Consider the following 19,179-nt stretch of genomic DNA (forward strand, 5'->3'; position numbering starts at 1 on the left):
CCCTTTCATAAGATGTTTTTCAGCTACACTGTGAAACCAATGGAATGTAACAGCTAAAACCTCCATCACTGTGAATTCGATGGCTTTCGATACCTAACACTTAAACCAAACACTTAAGACAAAACACTTAGAAAAGCCAGCTGACCCTTTACACTATTTTTTCTTTTAAACTACTCACGTAGACTGCGTAAATAATTCACAGAAAATATAGAATAGGGGAGTTTGTTTGTTTATTGTGAACGGTTTTCCAATAGCTTAATATTTTTCTCGTTTATTCATTATTTGAAATTATTCACTGCATAGTTAGGCAAATGACTCTCGCTGTGGAGAGTAGGCATGTGAAATTCATTGCAAATGGTCAATATACTACATATGAGGTGTGTTAGTTGGTTTTGATTCGGCAGACGTATGACTCAGTGTTCTTTCTTTTCCCCAAGTGGATGAGTTTAGCTCTAAGAATTAAGTGAGATACTCCTGCGAACAAATTCATAATTTGCTTTTCATGGATATTTTCTAATATTCACGTATAATGTGCTGTTCCCTATAACATCCAGGCCAGTAAAGTCATCTTCCAGAACATTTGCACAGCAAACATAAAAGTGCATGAACACAGTAAAAAAACATGAAAAAATGCAACCAAATATGGTGATAATATTCACTATTCATCCAGCTCTGCTCCAAAGGAATACAACTACTATACCACCTCAGCACATAAAATATCTATGGTGCACTTATGCATAGCAAAGTAATAGCTATGTAAAATGCTAAAGGCTTTTAAATAGTTAATGACAAGCTTTTTCTGGTCTTGACCCTCTACAAATTTCTGTCCAAACAGAGAGAGCTCGAGGCCTTTTTGTAAACAAACAAATAAAAAGGCCCTTTTAGCGGAGAAAAATACTTTAACCTACCTGGACTGCATATCTTGCTGTGTTTTGGATTGGCTGATTTCAGCGGGAGGGGAAGAATGAGAGACGTGCTGTTGTAACTCTACCAAAGACTGGTAGTATTGTTGCTGATGGTGCTGCTGCTGTTTGTACCGAGACAAACTGAAAAACAGTCCTAAAATGGCTTTCAAATTTCCATTCCTTATTTCTATAAAAAAGAAGTGAAAACACCAGGGTTAGACTCTCACTTTTGTATGTGTAGGTGTGTATATTTGAGTGTGTCTATATACACATATAGATATATGTATATATACGTGTATGTGAGTATTCAAGCATCATATTAGGTATCACTATTGCTTAATAGCATTGTTATTGCAGTTACTGCTTAATTATCAGTCATTACTTCTTATGTAGCATCTCCATTACTGGAGAACTGCAAACATAGTAGCAGATTGTTCTTAACACTCTACTACACATCTGTCTTTATAATGCTGCCATGATTAGACATGAACATACATGAACACAAACACAGATAGAATTTCTAATGCAATACAGCCCTCAAGAGCTCAAGTGATCTGCAATGAATGTGAAATCAATATATTCCCTTTGCCTAAAATCAGTACAAAGACTTGTGAGAAGTATAGGGGACAGGAGTACAGTTGCTAAAGAAGTTATTTATATTTCTTAATCAAAATTCTCCCAATCCAACATTTAAAATAAAACAATTCTACTTGTGGTTATATGCAAACAGGTTTGATTAAAAGATAGTTAAAATATCTTTAATGAAAAAAATCCCACAGAATAAAGACCAAAGTAGTTGAGAGATATTTGAAAACTAGCCAGTTACTAATCAATTTGGGGTCATCACAGACACAGCACTCTGATAGACCCTCTGTGCAGGGTTTGCAGGAATGACTGTATGTGAGCTGGCTATGCTGTCCGACTGGAGAGATCAAGCATTTGAGAGGATTTAGCCCCATATCTCCATTTTTCAGCCATTGTCCACACCTCTTGAGAATGTGAATTGGTCAAAACAGTTCCCCAACCCCAAGACATACTGCATCAAAACTGCAATTAATAATCCTCCCACAAAGGTGGTTGCAATCCTCTTTCCTTCTAGTTCAGAATTTAATTTTACAACTCTACTGTAATTGCTCTTAGCGTCTGGCCTTTTTTTCATTTCTACCAGGAAATACAGTATATTGTATGTGCTTTATTATTATTTATATTTTGGTTACGTGCTACAGATTGTCCACATACAGGAAGACATTGTCTCAACTCTGAAGAACCTACCATCTAAAAAGAGAAGGAATATTCAAATGGTGGGTGACAGAGAAACTAGCAATACATATACACATTGTTTACATCTAGATATATTTTGAGGGGGGTTATATAAATACACATCCACTCTATTTGGCTGTCCCCCACCCCATTTACGCATTGTTAGTTGACCAAATTCTAGTATGCACTGTGGATGTATAATGTATTGTGGAAAGATCTGATGGAGGAAAGGTAGTGGCCTTCTGGGTCACTTCAGAGACACTGTCCCTGCCTAGGAATCAGCACAGAAATCAGGTGAAGAAGGTTGTGGGAGAAGCAGATGAGCAGACATTCCAGATTGGCACTGCCAGCACAAAGGAAGTAGAAAGTGGAGCAGAGACAAGAGCAGATAAGCAGGAATGGACAGTATTGAGCACAAGAAACTAAATTGTCTTGCAAGGATGTTTTGGAGATTCTAGTTCCTCTCTCTGTTTGTGCTCCATTAAAATTCCAGGTGATCATACATGTGTTGGACTGGTAGGCCAATCCTACTGCACACAGCATGAAGGCAGATTACCTGCAGATTTCTATATACCGACCTCTATTAAATAGCTTTAGTGTGTCCTCCCACAAATTAAAAACAGCAGACTTGGAACTGCAGATTACCATATATGAGCCAGCTTTTTCATAGCAGAACCTGGTGCTTAGGATTTCTCAGAAGCTTTTCTAATGTTTCTTTTATATTATTTTTAGCTTTCCATCTCATGTTCTAATATTGAATGAGAAAGACTGAAGAACCATTTCTTCTTTTTTTAACGGTTCAAATATTCCTCTGTCTACACTACCATCATAACTAAGATGATCCCCGGTAGCTTCCGCCTGTCTCTCACATTACTCACTCTCTACTTTTGTTGCTTCTTGACTGAGATTAAGTCCTGAATAAACAATGTTATTCCCATTTTATAAACGATCCCAATGTCAAGAAAGTAGCCTCAGGGGAAAAAAATATTATTTAAAGAAATTATCTGGAGCACATGGGTCTGCTCAAAACCTCACAGTCAATTTACTTTGGTGCTTCCCTCCTTTGAAAGGTTTTCATCAAACTTACAATTTTTTAACAATGTCTAACCTAAATTGTTCAATACCTTATCTTGCAAAAGAGTATCTCAGGCTAGATTTCTATTATTCCTGCAAATGTAGATGTATTAAAGTGCAGGAGCTTTATAGCACTTTTTAATGAATTTTTTAGAACAGAATTTATATAAGCATTTTCACAGTCTTATCCTTAGCAACCTATTTTTTTCTCTTTAAGAAGGAATAATTCAGCTACTAGCACATACATGAATGTGTTGGCAAAACATAGCAGCCAACTTACATTTGTTCCATTAAACAATAGCAAACACCGCCATGTACATTAAAGCCTATTTTAATGAGAGGGAAATTTGAACAGAACACTATGAAAATTGCCATAAGATCTTCAGCTTCCCATGGAACCACCAGAGCTGTACAGAAGAACACTTCCTACATGTTATGTTCTTTTAGGACTTCTGAAGTCAGACTGGACTCATTGTTCAGGTAAGTGCGCTCCATTAAAAAAACAAGAGTGAAACAACCTTTTTTAAGAACATTCTTCCAAAAGACAACCTCATTGATGACATTTAAAGCACAATTCTTATTTAAAATTATTTTCTGTGCTTGATATTGGTTTGTTTATTAGTCATTTTATAGCAACAGGCTAATTTTTCTGACTTGAAATGATTAATAAAAGAAGAATCTTCTCTTTGAAAGACCAAACTCTATCTGTTTTTAAGCTAAACACACCCACTCATCTACCACTTCCATCTTAAACCATATTTATTTTTACTTCTTAAGCAGGATATGATCAGTTTTGAACTTTATCTTTTATCAGTTTGATGAGACCAACAGCTTTTCACAAGTTTCTGTAAAAAGGCAGAATCTGTATGTCAAAATGAGCTACTAGGCCAAGAGTAATATAAATAATTATTTCTTATCATTTCCAGAAAGATTTTTTTGTAAAACCATTTCCTTTAACAGAAAATGATTAATCATAGTCCCCAGTCCTCCACTCCTAATAAATTCTCCCTAACAATTGCCAACTTATTTTCCGATTATACCTGATGCAATACTGAATAATGATGTGATCATCTTGTCTCCCCCTTAGATAATCAGATTAAATAACTTTATAACTCAAATTGCTGGCAGCATCATAGTTAATTTTTTTCCCAATAAAAAGTGAAAGTTAAAAACTAATGAACGGCTAAAAACAGGATGCCCTAAAATATGTGTAGCTAGCTGTGTAGTTTATAATGCACAGATTCTGGAAAAAACTCAGAGAGAGAAAACAATTATTTTTATTACCATACTTTCAGACCTGTGAAGTTGCTAAGATTCTCCAACCACTGACGAACCCAAAAAACATTTTTTAGATACGTATATATTCACACTTGAAAAAAAATTATATTTTGCTTCTACTGTTTTATTCTTTATTATCCTTTGGGTTCTCCAATGGTGATTGTACAATACAGTTTTGAAAATTACTTCTGTTCAGTATCTCCTTTTTCAAGTGTCAAACAAGGTGGCAGCTGGTTGTGAAACCCTTTCTTAGATATTAGGTTTTACTGCTCCTGTGACTATTTGCAGCATGAACTGATGAATAATCCACCATTCACCAAAGCCTACTACAAGAAACAGACTTACTAGTTTATAAAATCCAGATAACCAGCTTTAAACGTAAATATTCTGACAAACGAGGGCAAGAGTCTCTTAAAAGTTCAAGTTGCATTTATTAAGGAAAAACGGATGAATTATATTTCTCTTTTCCTTAATTACCTCTCCTAAAGAGGAATGGTGGGACTACATTTAATTCATGCTGAAGAAATAAACTTAAAGGAGTCAACCTTCTGCTCTGGTAAATCTGGAGTAAATTCACTGAACTCAATAGTCTCAAAGGATTCACTCCAACTTTACACTAGTGTGACTGCGAGCACAATATTGCCCAAGAATTTTTAACCTTACTTTTATACTCAAAGTTCATGTCATCAGCATTCTTTGGAAGGAACTTTCTGCCTTTTTTTTAATCATCATTATTATTTATGGTTTCAACAGAACACAAAATTGCTAGGAGAGAATTTACATGTTTTCTAATACAAAATAAATATTTTATAGTGAAACACCAAAAACTAATAAGGACACAACAGCATTTAAAATAAAGAAAGAGGGACAACGTTACCAAAAATCTACAGAAATGAAGACATAATGACAATACAGTATATGTCGTTTTAGAGCTTCTCCATTTTGCTGTATACTGACTTAAGCAGGACAAAAATGCCAGTGCATTATGTAATCAAAGAGAAGGGTATATCCGTGACTTTGCCTTTCAAGTATTGCTAGATTCAGTTAGCACAATTTTTTTTTAAATGATGCCTTCAGTGATCCCAGTGGACAGTCTCTCATTAGAGCATTTAATTCAGCATCACTGTTTTATAATATACAATATAAATTATTGGCTTATGACAGCCCCAGGGAATGTCCTATATAGGATAGCCAAATAAATAATCAAAATGCAGTGGTTATAGAACTCTAGATGATAATGCAATATTTGTAATGTGTTTCCTACTCTAATAAACAGAGAGTGAAGTCCTGTTGTCACTGAAGTCAGCGGGAGTTTTGCCACTGACTTAATGGGGCCAGAATTTCACCCAGAACCTCTATCTACTCACACCCTGATCCTGCACTAGTTGAGCACTGAAAACTCCCACTGGCTTAAATAACAGTCTTGGAAATACTGGATCAAGCCCTTCTTTCTTTAAAATAGTTAGGGAAGCCATCTGTCTGCTGCAAACAGTGAGGCTATTTTATCAATAAAATGTATTTTTGTAATATTTAAAAAACAGACATAATTGCATTAAAATATGAATTTCCAAAAAAAAAAAAGACTGAGATGTGTACTCACCACTTTAAGAAGAATTAGGGTACAAAGACTGATCAAGTCTTTAAAAATATTTCTGTTTTTAACATTATACTTTTAATAGGCTACAAGTACCGACAGCGTGTTATCCAAGCAAAGCAGAAGGTATAGCTGCAGGAGTGAATTTCAGTGTGTGTTGATCATTGTTATTAAACAAGAAGTAGAATTAAGAAGGGGTTTTCATCTAAAACATGCTACAGCGTGGTGTAGAGATGATATACTAGCCTTTAAATAAATTATTGTTTTTTCTCTCATTTGATAGTGTAAAACGCCATGGATTTCATATCCAAATTATACTTCAGAATAAATTCAATGTGTAAAGTGCTTTGAGAGCCTCAGATGAAAGGCGTTATATAAATGCCAAGTATTCTCGTTAGCAGATGGAAAGATATAATAGAGAATAGATGATATCTGCACAAAATAGGTAATACTCTGAATTAAGGGAGTAATTTCCCCTAATCAGACAACTGAGTAATAATGTGAAAAAGACACCATATGCTGTACTTTTGTGCACACTTACATAGCAATGTTACTGTTCTACTAAGATCATATTGAGATGGCGATAGTGAGAGATAAGAAGTCTCGGTTAATTTTAATATGGAACAGAAGATCTCATTCAAAGATTTCTTGCTGGGTACCTTTTAGAAAGAAACTCTATTGCATTTGCCAGCTCTGATAAAGGAGTACTCAGACTTTTACCTTTCAGTAAATTGTGCTAAAGCAAAACTGAACAATTAGCAAATCTTGCAAAGTATGGATCACCCTCACCGTTCACTAAAGTCAAAGGGCATCCAGGGTACTCAGCACCTTGCAAGAGTGCTCAACCCCTTTCATGGTTAAACCTTTATTCATCATACTATTTCCGTAATACTGCATAAAGGCAGTGATAAAAATCCACTTGTTTTAGTATCACTTGTATTTAGAATGCAAGCATAGCACATTAATTAAGCTAAAAATTGGATGAACAGGCTTAACTTAACATGTTAAATATCAACATACATAAGTAGTAGTACATCAGACTGTAAATTGAGAGTTATAATACAATAAAAAGGGATACTACTAGATATTAATATGTATAGAATTAGCATCTCTTCCTAAGGGTCCAGTCACTGTTCCATTTTATACATACCACACACACAAATATTTACTAGATTTGGGCCTGCTCTTAAAAATGTTTGTTCATATGAATATCTTTGCTCAAGTGAGTCGTCTTTACTGGGACTAATTACATGGGCAAAGGCACTTGCTTGCATATTTGTAGGTTCCAATCCAATACGCTTTATGTATGAATATGTAAAAATGTACATCTGGAAATCCCTGTAGCTATAAATCACTGGGGGGGAAGGAAAAGGAACCAACATACAGAAAAGTAAATTACTCATTTAAATTATTGCCCCAAGTTTCATATACATATTGAATTTTCTGATTTAATTTTTAATTAAACAGGAAAGGAAGCTTAAACCATGTCTATCTCTCCCCCGTCTCTATATGTATATGTGTATGTGTGTGTGTGTGTATTTCAATGCAGCTTCAGAATGGTGTTTAGTTGCAAGTAATCTGTATTAAGAAAATTAGTTTTCAGAAAGGAATTCCATTATCTGTGTTGATGATGTATTTTTCTTACCTTCAGCAGAAAGACCTTGAACATTTACTCCTCTGGCTGCCAGAAAGCTAAGGCAGACATCAACATTCTCAATCTGCAATATGAACAGAAATAACAAGCAATTTAAGGCTATTTTACAAAATGTACTAAAGTGAGAATGCAGAGAGGGGAGAAAAAGGGAATGAATACTTTACATTCATCACATACTACAGCTCTTTTCCAAAGTTTAACAAGAATGATTACCGCTAATTGGAGCATTGCTATAAAGCTTTCATTGTCCACTTTGGCGCTTTAAAACAATTCATAAAGGCCCGATCCAGAATGGCATGCTGACAGATCAGCAACCCACCTACTTAACATAAAACTGGATTTTGTACACTACAAATAAGAGCAATGAAAGCATCCATAGAGGATTAAACACTACATGTGTGTCTGGAGATGTGGGGGACTGCCTTAAGGAAAGAATGTGAGCAAAAACATTCAACAAGTGTGCCAAAGAAGGTATTTGTCTGGGATGAAGTGTAATTTTGAGAAAATGATGATGTCAGAGCAATGAGTCCTCGTTTGGTTTTTCTTAATATTTTTTTAAAAACTCATCTATTAGTATATTTTATGTTAAAATTTCTCTAAAGTATATTTCCTCAGTAAAGGTCATCAGGATGTCTACTGCCATGGTTGGTCCAGCACATTGCACAGATACAAAGCACAGCTGTAGATGACAGGAAAAGCAGCACAGAGCAAGAGCAATATAAGAATGACAATTCTGCCTGTAAAATGAGTAATCCCAGAATAAATGTAATGACTTTTTCTTAATAGGTTAGGAAAATGGAAAGTTCCAAACAGTGTTTCTGTGAGTCAACATCCTTGGTTGTTGTGGTACTGTATTTTGTTTGTTTGTTTGTTTTATATTTCATAAATCTTGAAACATTAAACAACATATTTTAAGTTAATAACTTGGCAAGCAATGATTTGATCTGACTCGTTAAATTTCTATCAAAAATGGGCAAAATGACATGTTGCCAGTCCCACTTTCCGAACCCCTCAGCCCCAGCCCAGAGCCCGCACCTCTCCCACACCCCAGCTCCCTGCCCTAGCCCGGTGAAAGTGAGTGAGGGTGAGAGAGAATGAGGGATGGAAGGAACGGGGGGGGGGGTGGAGTGAGTGGGGCAGGGCCTCAGAGAATGGGAGGGGCAGGGATGGGGCCTCAGGGTGGGGTAGGGGGGTGGGAAAAAGGGTGTTTGGGTTTGTATGATTAGACAGTTGGCAACCTTAGGTTCTGTTCAGCTAGGCTGCTCTATAACTTTAATTATATTTGTTGTGCTAATGAGGAACATCATCCTTCTTAATAGTTAGGGTTAAAGTATTTTCTGAAAAGGAAGCCGGGCACAAAAATTTTGTAGATCAGGTGTCTGTGGTTTTTGTGTCAGGTCTACACGACATTCATCATGTTTGTCACAATGAAAAGCATGCAGTCCCTGAGGCATAAGCAGATAGAGTGCTACTTTCCACTCTTGGTGTGAAGTAAAGCTGTGTCCCAGCCTATTTTAACCATGTCACTAGCTACTTAAATAAACATGGAGTTCAGAGATCCATACCACTCTTGATTGAAACAGCATTGAGGAGTGGAAGTTGGTTAAGGTCTCTTAGAACTTTTGTAATTGCAAAATTATTCTCATCTGTTTGTACGTTTGAATAAAAAGTGTTTGGAGCTGTTGGGGTGTCAGTTCAAAGAATAACTGTGGTTAGCCAAGGCAAGAAGAAGGCAATTAAAGTAATGTTTATGGATATATTGAAAGGTTAAAAATGGAATACTTTTAAAACAAACTTTTCTAGACTGGAAGAGAAAGAAAGTGAGGACTCCAAGAATGTATTAACCAGTGGCTTATTCGATCTTCTAACCGTTCTCTAAAGTTGTATTAAAATGCAATTACTGTCAGAAAACTGACTGTAAAAGTTACATTTAAGGGCTTCTGATTTATTCTTCATCAATGACTCCCCCATATCAAACTTGCTCAATTTGCAAGTCAAAACAATAATTGACTGTAAGACTTATCCTGAAATCACAGCCTATTGTCTGAAAGCCAAGCTGTGTTCTTATTGCTTCATATACTATCACCTACACTAATGGTTCTGGAATTGTAGTTTACAGTTCTGTTGAGGAATCAGAAGCAAAATGGAATTTACATTTTACTTCTTTAGCTATACAGTAAGTTTAACAGATGTGGCATGCAAGACACAGGCTGTAGGGAGTAGACATATGAAGTAATTAGGTGATATTTTTATAGTTTCTTTTCTGACCATAATCACACTTTTAAAAACTACCATTAGGGCTATTATATTTATGAAATACGCTTGTCTCCCAACTATATATATACACACCACATAAAAATAACTAAGACACATTAAGTGACAGAGGCTGCAAATGTTCCCAATAAATTAGTTCAGATTTTTATAGCCACAGTCTCCTGATCCCACTATAAAGGGCATACGATTGCTATGAAATATGTCTCGGTAACATCATAAAGTGTGTCAAAAAACCTTGATTTAATTTTTTGTAGGTAGGTGTTGCTGAATGTTCAGTCTCAGTCCTTTTTTTTTTCAATTTAATCTCCAGGACTTTTTATTACGGTAAAATTTGCCTTCTTTCAAGTAGTTCAGTGTTTGCGCTGAAAGTTGAAAGACGAACTCAACTTTTGTATCGTTCATCTCTAGACAGATCTTGATTTGTGTTAAATTCCCTGATAAAGCAGAATTTCCCATCAAGATATTTTTGCATAAGGAATGCAAATTATATTGTTTAAGGGCCTCTTCCTGTACAAAAGTTATGCCCAGGGGTAAAGATACTCACGTTCAATTGTTTTCAGGATTGGGCTCTAAATTACCCAGTTTGGTTTTGCTTTCTATGATGCCAAATGATCCCAAGTAAATTCCATTAACATCTTAGAAAATGGCAGAAATAATGGCCATATTCTGATCTTACAGTGGTGTAAATATAGAGTAATTCCATTGACTTCATTGTAGTTACTCCAGATCTAGTGTAAATATATTTATTTTAAAAAGTGTTAGCTAGCATATTATTTGTATTTATTTGTAGAAAAAAGGGGATGAGGAAAGAGATTATTCATCACTCCCTATATACCCTAGTAGCTCCTGAAAACTGTTTGATCAATCCATAAGGAATTTACGTTATCAATCTTTGTTTTCTGCAACCTTAGCTTAGTGTAATTTGTTTTGAGTGAAGCATTTTTGGCACATGCTCTCACCTTTAAAAACATTGCCCACATGTTAAAAGAGACTTTCTGTGTAGGTTTTAGAGAATATTTCTTCAATGTGCACTTCTTGAAAGCAAACAGAAAGTTTCTGTTCATTTTATAAAATATTATTTTCAAATAGTAGAAGGAGAGTGGCAGTCATAGGAGATATGCAGAATAATTGAAGGGCTTCCTCCTTATTTATTTGCATTGCTATTCAGGTGAACAGTGTTGTTCCAGCCTGGGAAAAAAAAGATAATCTCCAGGCTAAGCACCTTTTAATCAGCTAATAATTTATCCCCCGTATGCTTTGTGGATAGAAAAGTGCCAATAAATCTTATTGTAAAATGTGTGAATGTGCAAATGATGCCTGTTCAAAGAAAACAAAATTCATTGCATTTACCAGTTTACCTACAGGTTTGTACATTAAGACGAGGGTGAATCATTTTTTAATATGCTTTACAATTAGATGATGTAAACAATAGATATTTTAAATAGGTTAAACCTTTTCTTTTATCTATGCAGTCTTCATCAGCTTTTTTAGTTGAAAACTTAAAGTAAAGCCAATCTGGGGCTGAGGGGTTTGGAATGTGGGAAGGAGCTCCAAGTTGAGCCTGGGGCAGGTGGTTGGGATGCAGGAAGGGGTTCAAGCTCTGGGAGAAAGTTTGGGTGCTGAAGAGGGCTCAGACTGGGGCAGTAGGTTGGGGTGCAGGAGGGAGTGAGGGGTGCAGGTTCTGGGGGGGGAGTTTGGGTGCAGGGGGGGCCCTGGGCTGGGGCAGGGGGTTGGGGTGCAGGAGGGGGTGAGGGGTGTGGACTCTGGCTTGGCGGCACTTACCTCAGGTGGCTCCCAGTCAGCAGCACAGTGGTGCTAAGGCAGGGTCCCTGCCTGCCCTGGCCCCGCCTCACTCCCGGAAGTGGCCGACACGATGACCCTGTGGCCCCTGGGTGGAGGGGCTGAGGGGCCAGACAGCTCTGCACATTGCCTCTGCCCACAGGCACTGCCCCCACAGCTCCCATTGGCCGCGGTTCTCAGAGTGAAGGCAGTCCGCAGAGATCTCCTGGGCCCCTCAGCCAGGAACTGCAGGGATGTGCCGGCCACTTCTGGAAATGGCACGTGGCCACAACAGGCAGGGAACCTGCCTTAGCCCCACTGTGCCACCAGACTTTTTGCAACCTAAAATCTCCCGGTTTGGCTTCAGTAGCCTCCAGGAGCTAGAGCCTGATTCCAGGAGACTCCTGGCGAAACCGGGAGGGTTGGCAACCCTAACCGAAACCAGTTCAGGAAAGTAAAGTTCTCAAGATTTACAGGTAGGCATACTGATTTCCACAGGAACACCAAACATGGGCCCAATTCTATCAAAAGAGGTGTACATATAAATGTGTGCAGGATCGGGCTACCGGTGAGCAACTTTGCACCATTATCACTAATTCCCCAAAGTGTTGCTCAGCCCGTTTTATAAAAATAATACATTTTTGTCACTTCACAACCATAACTGTTTTTGAAACAGAGATTTTGGTTTCGGAATCCCACAGTAATGGCTCATCATATTATACAATCTTTACATTCAGGTAGTCTATATGCTAAACAGTATTTTCAATCATTACTTCAGATTTTATCACATCATTTACAAAACATAGCTCTTATTAAAAGCCAGGGATGAATAGGTAACCACACAATAAATCTTTCATTGCTCATATATTAAATAGATGCAAACACACACACGTAGCTAGCCCTACCAAAATATATTGCTACCAGTGAGTCTGTATGCTTGACAATGAGATTAATTTTCAGAGTGACCAAAAGTTTCTGTAATAATATAAATCTTCTTTCTTAAATTCAGCAATATTTGGGGCTGATTTTGAGACCTGGCTCCAATTTTGTGGACACACATAAACTCAGGCAAAATGTCTGTAACCCGCTCTATTATCACAATCAGATAGCAGGGTCTAAATGATATCGCATTTAATGGAGCCTGCAAAGTTGTTCCCACAAAATGGTAGGCTCCTTCTAACGATCAGGTCTTTTATCTTTATATTTTTTAAAATCGCTTATCAAAAATGCATGCTTTTTTTTTTGTTTGTAGTCTTTAAAAAATACCAAATGTCAAGGCTTACTGTGGATATTGGATCCAACCAAGTCCCCACATCTAAATACCGCCCAAAATTTAGGGGGTTGATCATTCAGATACAGATCTATTGTAGTTAGGACCCATCCATCTCTAAGAAATACACAGTAATACCACAAATACGATACACCTAATTATTATGTGTAATACTAAAGAAGATAGATATTAAAATCTGCTGTAACAAATAAAGGACTGTAGATATGAATTTTTTTTATGGGAAGCATTGTGGCATTTTAGTACTCTATAATGGAGATCTCAAACTTCATTGCACCATGACCTCTTTCTGACAACAAAAATGACTGCACAACCCCAGGAGGGGGGACCACAACCTGAGCCTGCCCGAGCCCCACCACCCAGGGAAGGGGGGTCAAAGCCAAAATCTGAGCTCCGTCACCCAGGCAGTGGGGCTCGACCTTTGGGTTTGGCCCCAAGCAGTGGGTTCGGGCTTTGGCCCTGGGCCCCAGCAAGTCTAATGCCTGCCCTGGCAACCCCATTATAATGGGGTCATGACCCACTTTGGGGTCCCAACCCACAGTTTGAGAACCTCTGCTCTATAGAAATAAATAACTACAGCAGACACTTCTCCACAAATGAATGAGAATACCTAATACCAGCAGTTAGTAGATTTATGGGAATAGCTCATTTATGGGATTGAAACTCATCAGTGACTCATCATATAGAATATGTCTATTTATTATGATTGTTTTTGCTATTACTAAGACTAGCTTTCATCTCCTTTGGTTGGCAGACAATACTTTCTCCACTTCCAAGTTTAAATTGAACTACAAGGTACTCATAAGACAAATAATAATGACTAATAAAGCAGTATATTTGCCTATATTCATATGAAGCTCTGATAAATCTCTGCATTTGATTAGTATGCCTTCTTCTGAAGCTCACAGCAGACAGACAAAAATCTGCAAAGTTTCCTTACCTTAAAAGAACATGCACAAAGAATGTGATTACTGCCTATATGCCTGTATCTGTTAAACAGCCATGCTATGTTCTGGATTCCTCAAAGTGAAGTATGAAGGTGTCTTTGTAAATATAACATCTTCTTGTTTAATACAAATCTGCTCCCTGTGTATATTTCCAAATTTTATCCGTTTATTTAGTGATATAAGTAGATTTTTATTTCTTTTATTTCTGTTAGCCAACACATCTTTGGAAATTGAGCTGGGTTCTGTTCTGATTCACATATTGAGCTCCAATTGCAGCACAGCTAAAGGAAATTAGGTCACAAAGGTATAGCTACTCAAAGAATTTATCTGTAGAAACTTTATTATAGGTGTGATGCATGAGAAAGGTGAACATAGCTTGACTTACAGGTTTCTCATTGAGTTCACAGGGCTAGCAGCTAGAAAAAAATTTTGACTTGCAAACAGAAAAATTTCTGGCAGTTCTGGCAGTTACTGAAACTAACTAACCATGGAATGCCACATATACTTTCCGTAATACAACACACTTCAAAAGAAGTATGTAAAAGAACTATTGTGGAATTCTGTATATTTTGTGCCACAGTGATTCCATTTCTAATGTGCTTTGCTTACAAATAAAGTTTTTTGTTTGTTTTACATATCCCACCATATAAACCTGAGCTCTGAAAGTCAGGTTTGCTTTTCTCCCTCTTATAGATCATTATTACTAATAAAAGTTATACAGGTCAAATGACACCCTCATAAGCAACCTTGCAAATTAAAACTCCAGGTATAACTAATGCAAAAATAGTAAACTATTCTGCTGCTGTTAAACAAGATGGAATAGCATACAGCTCATTCTCATTTAAGTTCTGTAGTGCTGACAGGTCTGGCATGCAGTAAAAATGTAGCGAGTCACTAGAATATGATACTCTGAATACACACAAGGAACAGATCTGTTGAGAAAGAAGATACCATTTTTAACAGCCTCCTTTCAGTAAAACAGATTATTAGGAAGGGGAACGTTTAGCCAGAATATCAGTGAAAGCACATGACTGACATGTATTAGCTTGTGAAACTGTCACCAGAAGAACACAAGAAGGCCTAACACTTGGCATTTCACATGAGATTGGACAAAACTGTAATAAATATGCAACTGGAAAAATCCTGCATTAGAAGGGAGATAGACTACTAGAAGATCAAATACATCAGACTCTGGAGTCAATTCTGTGATCATCATTTAAAATACCTAATACATTGTATTATAGGAGATACACAACTTCATTATGGGATGAATATATTTCTTCTTGTCTCACGTCTGTCACTACTCAACTATAAGATTTTTAATAAGTTCATAATAAAGTTTTAGGGCTCTGACAGCTTACCTGAATATATTCTAATGACACAGCTCCCTTTAAAAGAACATAGCAATGCTTTCTAATGTTAGCTACCAGAAGTAGAGTGATAGGAATGTGAAACGGTCTTTCTTAATGTATTCATTGAAGAGTACCGCCCTACTGTATCAGAGAGGCTAGTCAGGAATGTACCCGATAGAGACCCAGCCTTTAGGTTTTTCTATAGCAGCTGTTATTATTGTATCCAAATATAGCGCAGAATTCTATAGCAATCACCCAAAGCATAACAGTATCGCTACTATCTATTGTGGACCATTACAGAATTATTTTTATTAAAACAAGGGAATAGTGTCTGATGCAGATCTGCCTGACTGAGAAATAAGAGTACAAAGATCAAAAATTAGACAATTAAACTATAATTCTATTCCTTTTCAATCAGAAATATGCACAGGGTCCTCTCCTACTGCGTGAGTCCCTGTATCCTGTATATCCATTATAGCCCCACTGCTTGAAGCAGTGAGCCCTGGAAAGAACAGGAAAATATTTCAAGGGTGGGGATGGCCTATATTGTAATCACCACTTAAATTGGACAGTGCAACATCACTTTTGGCTAGGTCACATATACACTCACATACATACACACACTTATTCTCTTTTTTGGCCTAGCCCACTTTAAGCCATTCTGGAGTATTCGAAAACAGTATCTTTGCTCACTTTTTTTTTTTCCATTGGCTCATATACCGCACACATCTGTGTCTTGCTGGCAATGCATTTGTGGTGTGGGAAACACCCAAATTTTTAGTTTGTCTTATAACTTTGTTCCTTTTGGGAGCCTTTTTTCAGCATGTTTCCCTGTTTTGCAAACTTACTAACTAACATGCAGAATACTTATTTTACCTCTTCTTTAAATGTGTAGAAAATTATAAAGGTACAGTCATAAAGAGAAAAGTATTAGCAATTCTGTAGTCACATTTTTTATTAGAGATTAGAATAATCAACAGCAGACCAAATACGCCACACAGGTGACATACGAGTCTGAAGGCTTTTAAAACCATATAGTTTTCCCAGGTATTACAACTACATGAGATAAATAAACTACCCAGAGCTCGAGTATTTTTCTCCATTAGAGTAGTGATGGTGAGGGGACACTGAAGTAGCAAAGCAAACAAGCTATAGAAGAAAACACTGTGTGCTATTCCAATTACATTGTGTGTGCATGTGCACACACAGACGTTATGGTTTTGCCAGTATGAGTTTTGGGCCTGATTCTCTGTTACATCCAATTTATCCCATTGTGACTCTGCTGAAGTCAACTGAGTCACATTGGAATAATGGAATGGAAAAGTAGCCCAAGTTTTTTCTTTTTTTTTTCTTTTATCTGTCCATCCTTATGAACCAGACTTTCTACTCTACTCAAGTTGCATTTAGGCACCTATATAACCTGGCCTGATTTTCAAAACAGCTCAGGACTGAGAAGTTCCTATTGTTCTGGATGTGAAAACAGGGTGTTCAGCTCTTTTGAAAGTTTGCCAAGTCCTTTTATAGAAATCTGGAAAGTGTAAGGCAACTTAAATATAGGGGTCACACCCATTCCCCATACAATACAGCTGTTTCTCTTCTTGAAAATGTACATTAAGTGTAAATAACAAGGAATTATTGGAAGTCATTAAAAGGATTGGCCTCATCTTTCTTAAAAGTTACGAAGAGTTAGGTACTCCATTTCCTTTGGTAGTGTCGGTGCTTTCACCAATTTTTCACAGGAACTATGTCCCTATGGTTCATTTATTTACCAAAAAGGTGTAAAATGTTTATGTAGTATCTGGTATTTTTACTATTAATTTATTTATGGTAGCTCCCACTATGTGCTAGGTGCTTTCCACATATTCAAGAAGGGCTAGTCCCTGCTGTAATAAGTATTTTTACTCCATCTCTTTTCCATATTAAGTCATATAAGGAGTAAAGCTACTCAGGAACTTCAGGACACAACATGGACTGGATTTCTGATCCTCTTTCTTACAAGCATTACAATACATCTAACTGGCTGGGTGCTTTTTGATACTGTATAGTGTACACTTGTTTAACAGGCATAAAAGATCTGAAAGTGAGCTAGTTTCAAATTTGGGAAAATGACTAATTTCATGTTGAACTCACTTCTTTAAAATGAGTGTTCTTATCAACATGGCACAATGGAAGAATGGTGTAGATTCCCAAACAAAACTTCTTGAATTGCTTTTGCTTTCATCCATGTCCACTATAAAAAAATACATGTCTAATTTAATCAAGTTTATTACCAAAATCAGTAAATACTTCCAAATATGAACTCATGGGGGCGTGGGGGGCGGAACCTAACCAAAGCCTTGAATCTGTCCTGAAGTCATACAAAACCTACTCTGTTCCCACAGAGGAATCTTCAGGTACCTTGATTACTGGGTCCAGTATCTGTGTGCCAAGGGAAACTTCTAAGCATGGATGTTCCTATGCCAAGCAGCCTCTGCAGCACTGTTCCCTTTGCCTAGGACTGTGCAGCGTGCTCTCCATGGAAATATGGATTCATGCTATTGAGGGGTGGGGTTGGTGACTGGTGTGGAGGGTCAAGGTTGGAGACACACCTAAAGTCCAGTAAAAATTGCAAAAATAGAGGGAAAGATCAGAATAGATTATTAGAAGATTTTAAAAAAATCTAATTCCCTAGTCAAGGGTTCCATTTCCAATGGCTCCCCAATAATGTTATTTTGATATTAAATGTATTTTTGCAATTTTGCTGGAAGACAACGTTGAGTCCGAGTGGGTGATGTACATCTGCAAACCCATCCTTTTAGCAGCTGTTGTTGGTTCTACTGGGAGATGTTAAGTTGGTTCTGCTTACTCACTGGTGCAGGTGGCCTGTTACCTCACCTGGATATAAGGGACATAGGAGAATTGTTCTTTGGAAATTATAATACTTTTCTGGATGTTAGGTATAGCCTATTGATATTCCCTGTTCCCTAACAAAGTCTTTATTTACTAACGGAATAATTAAGTAAGCATTTAATGAAAATACGTAGCATTAAACTACCCAAGTAAAGTCAACCCAAAAGTCTGTTCCAATTTCAGCCAGGGCCTTTCAACAAAAAAAATCTACACAAATTAAAAATAAAGTTATTGGAGGCATTTGGGGGAGAAAATTCCCCTTAGAGAATAATAACTACTGGTATGTGGAAGGTCTCGCAGGCAAAATTTTTGAGGAAATGATGCTGGAGTTATTTAAAACCCACATACCTTCCACTTCCATCTCCAACAGATATTAAAAAGAAATATGTGACCCAAATTCATCCACCTTACACTTCCAATGCAAAATTTTAACAGTGACCCCAGCAATGTTAAAGCAAATTAACTTCCCAAATACTTGGACTGTGCAACAGGCAGATGTACTGATCTGTTCATACAAGAATGTAAAAGGTCACTTGGAAGGTTAGAGCGTGAGTTGTATGAAGCACAACATTCTCTGCTTAGATCTTCACAGTACAGCAGAAACATGTTTATCCAATCTAACTAGGACCAGGACCAGATTGAATAATCAACAATTCAGATAATCCAGAGAATGGGAAAGTGCCAGGCTGCATCGCCATCTAATAGCCACCGAAAAGATTGCCCGCTTCTGGACCCATGTGCGTTGGTTGTTTAGTTAATATGGAGGGTCGGATAAATGGAGTTCTACTGTAGTTCCCTATGATGGTATTTTACTCTGTGTACATGTATGGAATTTCTCTTATCAGAAAAAGAGCTGCACATATAGGAAGGGCAGAAAATAAAAGA

General features: G+C 37.1%; 1 protein-coding gene across 1 annotated transcript in view; it reads right to left on the reverse strand.

The window, feature by feature from the left end:
* NAV3 (neuron navigator 3) overlaps window positions 1–19,179 on the reverse strand; it is a 355,811-nt gene that overhangs the window by 214,577 nt on the left and 122,055 nt on the right. The window contains 2 exon segments of the mRNA XM_043492958.1: window positions 909–1,092; window positions 7,757–7,829. Coding sequence (XP_043348893.1) covers window positions 909–1,092; window positions 7,757–7,829 — 257 coding nt within the window.

Source organism: Dermochelys coriacea, chromosome 1 (assembly GCF_009764565.3).
Source record: "Dermochelys coriacea isolate rDerCor1 chromosome 1, rDerCor1.pri.v4, whole genome shotgun sequence".
Taxonomy (NCBI): domain Eukaryota; kingdom Metazoa; phylum Chordata; order Testudines; family Dermochelyidae; genus Dermochelys; species Dermochelys coriacea.